Source organism: Etheostoma spectabile, chromosome 1, assembly GCF_008692095.1.
Source record: "Etheostoma spectabile isolate EspeVRDwgs_2016 chromosome 1, UIUC_Espe_1.0, whole genome shotgun sequence".
In the NCBI taxonomy this organism is placed as follows: domain Eukaryota; kingdom Metazoa; phylum Chordata; class Actinopteri; order Perciformes; family Percidae; genus Etheostoma; species Etheostoma spectabile.
The window spans coordinates 4,595,587-4,606,640 of NC_045733.1; the positions used below are offsets into that span (position 1 = coordinate 4,595,587).

At 40.4% G+C, this 11,054-nt stretch overlaps 2 protein-coding genes across 9 annotated transcripts; one reads left to right on the forward strand and one right to left on the reverse strand.

Annotated features, from left to right (window-relative positions):
* Positions 1-24: 24 nt before the first annotated feature.
* Positions 25-5,249, reverse strand: c1h16orf46 (chromosome 1 C16orf46 homolog). Of its 8 annotated transcripts, XM_032513270.1 has the most exons (4): positions 3,433-3,707; positions 3,068-3,295; positions 1,842-2,014; positions 25-1,739 (listed from the first exon to the last, which is right to left on the reverse strand). In XM_032513270.1, the coding sequence occupies exons 2-4, from the start codon at positions 3,260-3,262 to the stop codon at positions 1,148-1,150; spliced, it is 960 nt and encodes a 319-aa protein (XP_032369161.1). In that variant the 5' UTR covers positions 3,263-3,295; positions 3,433-3,707; the 3' UTR covers positions 25-1,147. The 8 variants fall into 8 exon arrangements, with proteins under 8 accessions (XP_032369161.1, XP_032369126.1, XP_032369144.1 ...); XM_032513235.1 differs by lacking the exon at positions 3,433-3,707 and adding an exon at positions 5,131-5,249 and having other exon boundaries at positions 25-2,014; XM_032513253.1 differs by lacking the exon at positions 3,433-3,707 and adding an exon at positions 3,937-4,019 and having other exon boundaries at positions 25-2,014.
* Positions 4,141-5,843, forward strand: LOC116687705 (protein phosphatase 1 regulatory subunit 3E). Its single transcript, XM_032513282.1, has one exon. It carries the CDS (start codon positions 4,366-4,368, stop codon positions 5,287-5,289), a length of 924 nt encoding a protein of 307 aa, XP_032369173.1. The 5' UTR covers positions 4,141-4,365; the 3' UTR covers positions 5,290-5,843.
* The last annotated feature ends 5,211 nt before the right edge of the window (positions 5,844-11,054 follow it).

The following is an 11,054-nucleotide window of genomic DNA, read 5'->3' on the forward strand; positions in this document are numbered from 1 at the left end:
TGTAAGCGCAAGAGTCCGAAAAGTACAAAAACTCCGTCACCTTGCACCTTCACTACAGTTCTGTTCACCATAGTGGAAGGAATGGCACCGATGTATTGGTTCTTCAATGTGCAATACATTTTGTTCCCCTGTACTAGCTGAATTAAAGAAGACTTGGTCGTTAATTTACTTTAATTGTACTTGTTTGTTTTTATTATAGAACAACCCAAAACTGTATGTGTCTTTTGCCTTGATACTGTTACAGCTTACCCAATATAGACATGCTGAATTCTGGCTTGTGCTGGAAATAGCAACTCTTTACAAATTGATTAGAAGTAACCATTTAATTTTACATGCGCATTAATGTACAACACAAGTTTGTCTAATTAGGTTACTGCTGCAGCTCTTTTGATTAATAATCCCAGGAAGTGGATAATTATTTTATTTTACATGGCAGCTAAATGACAAAGATAGTATGATAAAGCAAAGTAACAAGATCATCCCAGTTGGAAATAATGTTGCAGTGATTGGCTGGCCTTTAGAGATCAACACAACATACACAAGGATTACTGATCTCAGCATAAGGCTGCATTGATATAGTGCACTGATTTACATCACTGACTCATAGAAAACTAAAGTTGTATATGATTAAATTTGACAGATCAGATGCAGTTTGGCAACGGTTTATATCATCATCACGTTTAGTCACAGGCTACAGTGCGACACTTCTATCAGAGTTGGAGCTTGTGGCTGTGGTTTACATTGTAGTATGTGTGAGGCTGCGCACTGCTATGCTTCTTATGAGGTAGTTGCACCGTTGCTAGGTAACTAGAACAGCTGAAAAAGCACTTGTGGGAACTGGTCAGAACAAAACAAAGGCCCATGGCATAAAGAGCCTCGGTGCTCTGTCCCCCTGACTGATATTGTTATGGTTAGAATGTTCTGAAATATTATGCCAGACTGAACTGAGTGAACACTAAACTAAATGAATTAACTCTGCAATGAGTTACTTTTATGTCACATACCTTGATTTATTCTATAAACTAACTATTTTGATGGAAACACTGTATGATGTTGGGAAGGCAAAGACATGCACAATACAAAATAAGATGAAACATGTTTTTACTTGGTAGAACCTGAGAGTTTAAGATGATAAGATGATAGCATACTACATACACACAGTCTTGCTGGGGTGCATATGGTCTTGTGCACCTGCTGCAGTGTTGGAGTGGACGGCCTGCGTGAGGCTCTTGCCCATTGAGTAGCGGTGCAGCGTGTCAGATTTGGAAGACATCGGTACTTGATACCTCTTGGGGATAGAAACACGCACAGCAGAGAACAAGTGGAGGTTACGCTGACATGCCTGGTACTTGGAGGTCAAGGCTGTAGAGTACATGGGAAGCTCTGGGTTAGTAATAGGGTCCACTCTTCTTCCTCTTGTCCCGCTCTTCTTATCAAACATGAAATCATTTTCCTCTATGGGTTCTCCTTCTGGAGCCATCTTGCCACTGCAGAGCTGGATGACTTTTTGACGACTCAGGTTTGGTGATTTAATTGGTGGTAAAAATGTGAAGTTTTTAATGGGAACCATTGTATTATTAGGCCTATGCCTGTGTTTCTCAGGCTTAGTGGGCCTGTTCTCAGAGTATTTTGAGGGGAGATAGTGAGGCTGCAAAGGGGTCTCTCTGAGCATCCCTTCCTCCCCTATCTTTTCTTTAAGGAGATTTGATGTGATTTTCTGCATAGCATTGAAGACAGGCCCTTCTGAGGTGTCTTTCGGTTGCGCTGCTACATCAGTGTTACCCCAGGATCCCGTGTGCTGGTTTAATTGCATGGATTTCTTTAAGCTGTTATGTGGGCCCACATGAGACTCGCAGCAGTGCTGTCCTATGCTGGCTGAGCTGTCTCCATCAGGGTTTGTTGGATCAACAGACAAGGGGGATGGGTTGTCAGCCTCTTTATGCATTGGTTTCCTGAACCTCTTCTGAGTCAAAAGTATGCAGCTCAGTGGAGCAACTCTGGCCCAACCATGAACCTGTTTTTAAATTGAATATAATGTTAAATGTGAAAACAACTTAAACATAAACTGAAAATGCATCAAGTTAGTAAGGTGGTGGAAATTCTGATAATAATGGGATGTGACGCTACGTCCACACTAATACGTTAGGTTCTGTCAGTAATGATTTCCGTCCATATTGACCTAGTCTGGATCAATGGAAGAACATCTCAAGGTAACTTAATAACTTGCATGAACGCATGGCTAATCGTAGCGTGCAAATGCTAATGAAGGGCCATAGTCCATATTAACTCGTGGTGTAACCATCCTTATTCCACAGCGCTGTAGGGATAGGTCTGGCAATGTGAGACTTATTAACCTAACAAGTCTGAAAACGCATTTCACATGACCATTTGCATGCACCAGGCAAATTGTAAGCAGATTGTCTGAAAATAATCCATGTATAAATTGAAAATACAGAAAATACTTAGGAGAAAGAACTATGGCAAAAAGTAGGACCAGGGATTTATTTGCTTGGATCGACGACAAGGTGGAACTGTTACCGAAAGGTATGTAAGCCCACCTCACATTAAGATTGACTGACGTTTCCAAAGATCTCTGTTTCAGCCGGTCCAGACTACAAAGCAACCCCAGAGCCTTCAAACGTAAACGGGGTTAGTCGTGTTTCCAAATGTCTCCATTTTAGGGGGTCAGAAATTCCGGATTAGCGTGGAAGCAAGGAGTAAACATGACAAAATGTGATTTAAACTAAATGTATCATTGAGGATGTAGACTGAGACGGAGTAATTATAATACCAATATCATACAAATATACCTTAGGGTTACTATATATATATATATATATATATATATGGGTTATATAAACATGTAGGAATATAATCAATAAGAAATTGAAGCAGGTACTATTTTATACATTTGTTCTTCTCATTATAAAATCATTGCCACTCACTCCAAACTGTGATAGAAGACACATAATCAACGTGTGCTGTTGGTACAACAGTACACCAATCAGATAAAGGCAGGTAAAAAAGAAAGAAAAGGTTTGCAGTAAGAAGGTATTCATTCACTTACAGCTTCTTCCCAGCCAGAGTAACAATGATACTCATATGGCTCCTGTTCTTTCATGGAGTCCTCCTCACTAATATCTAGAAGTGAATCGACATGTCTCCTTTCTTTTGTCTGATCCCCAACTGGATCCTCCTGTGTTGGAAGATTATTGTCTGATCCATCCACAGTTGTGTGAGCCACTTCTTTTAAGGTCGCCATTATGTAGTTAGCTCATGAGCTTCATGGTGATACCTAGAGGGAAAACAAACAGAATATACAAAAAATAACCTGTAAAAGATAGCCGGCATATTGTTGAGTTCTCTAAGTCAAGTTACACACACTTGTTTTGTTAGAAACCTTGCGAACTGCCGTTACCAGACTTCACTCACTAAAAGGAAGACATCTGGGATCCTGTAGCATTTTAAACGGGTTTGAATTCCTATTCCCATATCAGAAAAAAACACCATTCACAAACAACTGCTGCTATCTATCGTGGTGAGTTGTCTTTCTGGTCGACAGCGTTCATTAGGAAAATGCCTTTAGAGACAAGTTGCAACGCCGTCGTCATAGCAACCCGTAGAGGCTGCACAGGGAAGATGTGACGTAGAGAAAAGGGGAAGGGCTGAATGGGCTGCTGCTCCAGATGAATTATTACATCTCATGCAGTAAACACATCCCCCCCCCCCGCAGCAGAAAGGAATACTGTAAACAGAATAGTGACTTTTGATTTTAAACTGTTGGCATGAATATGCCGAACTGTCTTGATACATCACAAAAAAATAATTTAAATGTGTTTATTTAATTTATGTGGGCTATCGGTGTCATCATAATGCCACAGTGTAAAAGGGGGAAGTTAACCGTGTAACCTCCATAGACAGTATGAGAAAGGTTACCACTTGTGAAGCAGGAAACCATTTTGGTTAGTTGCGACGTTCAGTTCTGCACGTAGCCTACAGGATGCAGACGTCAAACTCTGCTCCATACAATTCACGTCAGCTGTGAGAGGACACTGCATGTTCATCCCATGGTTTTGGAAACGAGCCATTGTCGCTGCTAAGCGGAAAGTCATATGCCTATTCTCTTTTTTTAAATATTTTTGTAGCATTTAATGAGATATATCACACGGCGGGATTTAAAGTGACCGATCTGCAGAAGGAAACGCTCAGTTTATTGGTCTAGAGCTGCAGTGTCAACCCCTGACGCAGCCGGTGCACCTATCCGCGGGGTGGGGGAGCAGTGACACCTGACGCGTGACGGCTCGAGACGCCGGTCTTTCCCATCACGACCACTTCGGCTCTGCAGTGCAGGAACTGCTGTGTTTTATGGAAATAGCGGAGTCTGTGCATCCTATCGTGATCATGCTGCCCCCAAAGAGTTGCATGTCGAGGAACTACAGCTGCATAGCCGGGCTGTTCGGAAGCCTGGCAGAGGCAAACCCGCGAGAAGATGGGGATGATTTGGACACGATCAACGGTACTTGTGAAAGCACCGAGAGCCCAGTTGTGGAAGAGAGACCACGGGGCAGAGAGGTCGCCCTGAAGCCTTCACAGAGTCCAAATCTGCGTCGGAGGTGCAAGTCGCTGCCCACACCCACAGAGAGAGCAAAGTTAGAGATCTCCCGCAGCAGAAGTCCATCCAGTCAGAAAAAGGTCCGGTTCGCCGACTCACTGGGCCTGGAGCTCATTTCAGTGAAGCACTTTGATGATACAGATGAGCCACAAGTGCCGGAACGCATATTGGCAAAACTAACCAAAGGACCCGTCCACCTTAATCATCTGAACGCAAAGTTTCCCCGTGTTCCTGGGCAGTCTATGTTCATGGAGTTGCAGTTCACCAACCCAGGCACACTACCCGGTTTTGAGCAAAAAGTGAGGGAGGTGAAAGTCATGTTAGAGTCCGTTGAGGTAGATGAATTCAGCCTCTCCGGGTTTGTGCGCGTGTTGAATTTGGCTTTCGAAAAGAGCGTCTCTTTGCGTTATTCTTTAAACAACTGGATTACATGTATGGACAGCCTGGCGTCCTATGTTCCTGATTCAAGCGACGGTGACACTGATAAGTTCTGTTTCAAGATAGTCATGCCGACTTACGTCGACAACGGAAGCACATTTCAGTTTGCAATTAAATACTGTGTCGGCGGGCAAGAGTTCTGGGATAATAATAATGGAAACAACTACAAAGTGCGGCGTCACCGGTTCAAGATGTCCCCCCCGCGGGAATGGGAGAATGGATGGATTCACTTTATCTGAGCTTTGTCTGCAGTGACACTGCGTGCGTAATTTGTGCGTAACTGATCCCCGGGTACCTTAAGTATGACTGTTGCTTGTTAAAGATTCTTTTCTTTTTTTTTCTTTCCCCTGCCATTGCCAGCTACACACATGCTGTGATACTGACAACCATTTCCAACAATGATTCAAACAGGCTATTTGTCTCGCTGTGGTAACAGATTGATTGGTGAAGACTCGGTGCCCGGGAAGGGATTCTGTTAGTTTATTTGCCTTTTTGTCAGGGCTCTGTACGGTTTGGTGCCATTTGGGGTGCAATGTCACGTTATGTAATGTAGAAACACGTGCCACGGAAAACGTGCACACAATGCCGACTTCAGGCATCATGGGTCATTTCAAGGGATGCTGTAAAAGGGTTTGGTGGCACGGAGATGTTTAAATTATCCATTTGTTTTGCATGCGTGCAAAAATATCGGCTGGATGGGAAGCAGAGAGCATCACATCTTGGCTAATATGGATGCCAAGCGAACCTAGTAGCATACTCATACTGAATGTCTCCTGCAGGCTGGGAGAGACATAAACACACACACACACACACACACACACACACACACACACACACACACACACACTGACTTATTCAGTTGACAGGTTGATATATGTGGCATATGTGACATTTTGTTCAAAAAAAAAGTTGTCTAATTTCCCACTGTCATGCAATTGAAAGATGCCTTATTTTAAGCCATGATGTTGGAATTAGACTAAATGCCTTCAATGGTTATCATCAAGCTTCCATTATAAAATAAGGCCTTCTCTGGGAATCAGTGTCCATATACCTGTAAGCTTTCAATCCAGGGACATACTGTACTCATAAACCATTCAGCATCCATTCTTTTGCTAAATTAATCTCAAAAATGTTTCGGTTTTGCCAAAATTAAAAAAGCAGGGGCCTAAACAAAGTTGAAAGACAATTAAAAATCATTTAATTTTAACGGCATCATTCATATTTCATCAAATCATAAAGGCTATATTTATAAAGAAAACTGTACTAGGGATAGCAATGAACCCCTTGAGCACGGTTGCTGTCCCACCAAGGACAATAGATTTAGTAGCAATGTTTGCCAAGTAAGATTTACCTCATTTACTTGCAGACCTTTTCTCTTCTTCAGGTTGATCGTTGTAAAACAGATCTTATTTTCAGAGTAATTATTTTCTAAAGGATACATTTAAACTGAAAAGTATTTGCAGAATCAAAACACAATACATAGTCATTTCTAATGTTCTTGATTGCACTGTGTAAGTCTGTTTTTCATAGAGCAGAGTTCTAGATAAAGTAGCTATTACATGGACAACTGTGTTTAACCGGCTGTAAAGGTACATGATAATATCCTCAGACACCACTGTGCAGGAATAGTGCTGCTCCTGACCCCACATGATCGTAATGCTTTGAATACCTGAGGATATTTCCATCTGTACATGGCAAACTGTTGTCTGATTACTTCATTTCCATACCATAAGCCTTGATTGGTGTGATACCACCAGTCTGCCCTCTCCAGACAACAGCTATTCCATGTACTTTCTTTTATTAATTCACTGGCGGGAAGTCTTTCAAACCTGGTCCCGACCATTTGTGTTATCATGTACTTTGTGGTAAACAGGCTTGCATGTTGTAGTCTGAATTTACTTAAAATGGAAATATTCATCAGTCTTTAGTTAGGTATTTATTTAATTATAATCCATGTTTGTAGCAATGTAGAAAGTTGAGACTCCAGTTTAGAGAGTAGATGATCAACAGGCAGGATGCTTTTAATTCCAGTGCTCTGACTGTAATCTAAACATCACTTTGTCCTTTGTTTACATCATTATGGTATCAGAGGGAGGCTCTCCATTTATTGATGCCATCAGGTTGTAATGTGGATAAAGACTATTCCTGTAAGCACTTAGTTTTTGGAGCAGTTCCACTGTGAATCCATCAGAAATGTTTGTCTCTAAATTTGACATGGTTTTAAAGGCTGTACCTGGTGGTGTTAGAAAAGTTTTAGATAGCCAGCTCTGAGTTGATATTTGCTTTCTCTACATTTATTCTGTTTGTTTTAATTACACTGTGGATATAAAAAGGTCTGACCACGGCAGAGCTTACTGTGTGTGTGATCTTGTTAAATCAGTGGTCATTTGCATATTGTCTGCTTTGGTCCTTGTACACACTCAGAATTCATGCTGTGCAAAACCAGAAAGCATTATCTATTCAGGCTGAGACTTCTGATGTGGGTATTGAGAGATGCATCAATAGAACTTTATCACTGCCAACACAGATTGTGTTTATTAGATTTGAACATCCTAGCAAAATGTGCTCTGTTAAGTAAACAATGTATAGTTTGAGATTGCTTGACACAAATAAGTGTCTTAATATGATGCTTTCTCCATTTTTCATCACACAGTGCTAAGTTTTAGCCTGGTATCTCCCACCACTTGCATCCCTACCATACAGAAAATGAAGGGCTTCTGGTCCGATTAGATTTTCACCCTCAATGTATGCGTAACATTTTGAATTAGAACTCACTGATATATAGATATGTATGTAAATGTGTTCATGTTTCATATTGAATGTCCTCCTGTTACTGTTCTATACTGTGTGTATTTGTGAAGCATTTGAATGGCAGAATTGAGAGATGTGAATTGTAAAAGTTTGTAATCCGATGATCCTTTGAAGTTGAAAAACAATTGAGCCCACACTTAATTAATTCCTAAAGCACACTCACTATTAGATTGAATTATTACCAACTGTGATCATTAGTCTCGAATGATGTTGCAGAAGATATTGTGGAAGTTTCCTTGAAATATGTACCTAAATGTGACCGTTACACCTGACTGAAATGAATACATTGGAAACCCCATGTGCACAATTATACTGTAGGTGTACACTGCCTTTCTAAAATATGGGTTTACTTAGAGACATGACGCCATGATGGAAGAATGCAAGTGCTTGTTTGTAAGGAAATAATGCGATGACTGATGGATAAAAATATGTGAACTCTGAAAAATGGCAAAGGGACGCATATGGGCAAGAGAGGTAACACGGGATGCTCTTTGGAGTTTGATACCTTTTTCAATAATGCGACTTATGATTGTAGCTGATACTGAGCAGAATAAGCAGGTCTAATGCACTTTGAGTGAGAGCAAGGAAAGAGGCAAGGATACAATTCACTATATATATATATATATATATATATATATAAAACCTCCTGTAAATAGCTACTAACCAAGATGTTTTCCATTCTTGTATTCATTGTATTTGTCTGTCTTATTTATAACATTGTATGGCACTACATTTACTTCAGTGAGGTTTTGGTTTTGTAAGTCCTATGCAACCCCTTCTGTGTTGTAACATCTGCAGCCATCTGACTGTGTTATTCTGCATTGTGTGCCGTCTTTTATTTTCAATTTTGCAGTGAACGTTAACCATGTTTGCATGTACAGCAGTAACATACCTTTAGTTTTTAATGTAACCCATATTTTGTTAAAACAATGGTTAATAAAGGAATTTGTGATGGAAACTAAACACTCTGCCAGTGCTTCAAACTATCAAAATGTTATTTTATATCATTGCCTTTATTTAATTTCTATCTTCTTACTACATGAACAGTGAATACAATCTGTTGCATTATGCTGTAATCAGTTGTTTCAACATCACATATCTTAGAATTTTGCAAAACTCTGTTAATATAAATTAAGATAAATAATATATTACTGTGATGCAGTGTGTGTTCCCAAGGTGTCTGACTAATCGATCAGCTGAGGATCACATTTGCAAAGGGCTGTTGCTGGTCCCCAGTCATAAAGCAGAATACCGCAGTGGGCTGTAGCCATCGCCATTGTAGACATGGCTGCGGGCATGTCCTTGAATTGATTACAGTCTGCAACCACGCCCCCTTCTGTTTATGGAACGGGAGGGGTTGGAGCTTAAAGCAGGAAGGAGAGTGGGGGAGCTGAGCAAAGGTGCAATAAGCAGTATATCAAAGATTTTCTAAAAAGCTAATGAAAACAATGTATTTTTGAACAGTTTCAGTTTTGGTTACATCCCCTTGGAGACACAAGTCCTCAAGGCACAAATAGTTAGTGCAGCTATTAAACTATAGACAGACTTAATGCTTAGCTTTCCTCTAATCAGCTGTTTAAAGCTTGGCAGAGGCTTAAAGTGAAAACTATATATTAGAGCTGAACACTATAAAACATCCCCACCGCTTAACATCACATGTGGTCATGCAAACTCATGCATATCCCCATACCTAAGATTCATAGCTTAGTAGTGATATTGTTCTACTTCATTTTGTTTTCTGTGCTGTTTATGTTCTAAAGTGAATTGGTTAACAAATATCAAAATGCATCAATCTACAATCTCTTTACTTCATGCAAGCATCCTTCTCTCTAAATAGCAAATGTGATTCTAATAGGAGAAATAGTAAGCAAACTGGCATGCAATTAAATAGAGCCTCAGTCTCCAGAGTCCACCGACAAAGCCACTGATTCTTTCATTAATCGAATTTAATGGCCGATAAAGGCACTTTATTATAATGTGGTCTTGACTGATGGAAAGTAAAGGCTGATACTGGAGTTTTTTTCTTTGGAAAACTAACACAGTGAACATGTGCTGCATTATAAGCTTTGTCTGCACATGTATAGCAGGTGTAGGTTGTGTATTGTGTTTAGTTGGTGTATTGGGAAGCCTCTGTGTCAGATTAGGAACACTACACTGCTTAATCCTCATGTACCGCTAAAGCAGTGAAGAATGAGCTGTGTTCACCTATAGTCAGAGGAAGTTTGATTACTTATGGTTGTGTTGACAGCGTCCTGACAGTTTGTAACTGCCCTGCATGGCAGCTGAATGCTTTCAGCAGCCAGTCAGTGTGAATCCATATGGCCAGTCAATAAAAACCCGTTGTGAGATTCCAATGTAATCATATAATTAGAGCTACTCAGCAGTTTCTTTAAGTGGAAAATCCCGCAATTCCCCAGAATACAGATAAAGACAGATTAAAACAACCAATATAAGTGAATTGTGAAGTAGGAAATCAAGACATTTAATTTAACTGCAGCAGGGCACATTTGACTTGGTTTTTATGTGACTATTTGTAAGATACACACGGTAAACTGTATTCTGTATATAAACATCATCTAATCAATTTACAGCAAAGTTGACTTTTGGCATGACTGGGAATCCAATTGTTCAATACATCAGCACAGTGCACATATGCTTGTCTCTGTAATAACCCAGCTGTGGAAATCAGGAAACATTGTAGTGCTGTGTAACAACAATTGCTTATATAACTGCTGTGTTCATGTGATGAGGACTGTGTTCTGATTGTTCTCTCCCTCGGGCGTCTGGCTTTATTAGACTGCAACCACATCCTCATCCATCTTCATCCCACCTGCGTAGCTTCTCCCACCTCGTCCAAAGTGTGTCCTACGGCTCAACATGGTATCATGGTCATGTCAACGCACACAAATATGTTTAATGATTTCTAGTTTTAAAAAAGGAATGTGAGGCATTCAGAGAAATGCTGTGCCATGAGAATGATCCTGACTCGGCAGCATCCAGTGCGGAAGCCCATAGGTTACCGCCATGACCTCATCTCAGTGAGCACTGGACCTGAATAATTAATTGGCTAAATGGTCTTCTACAACTTTGGAAAATTAATTCTGTTTTTTTGATGTGTCAACTTGCACAGCTAACCAAGATAGCTTCCTATTTTCTTAGACCGCAGCTGTTTCTTTCACTTTACCAAACATGC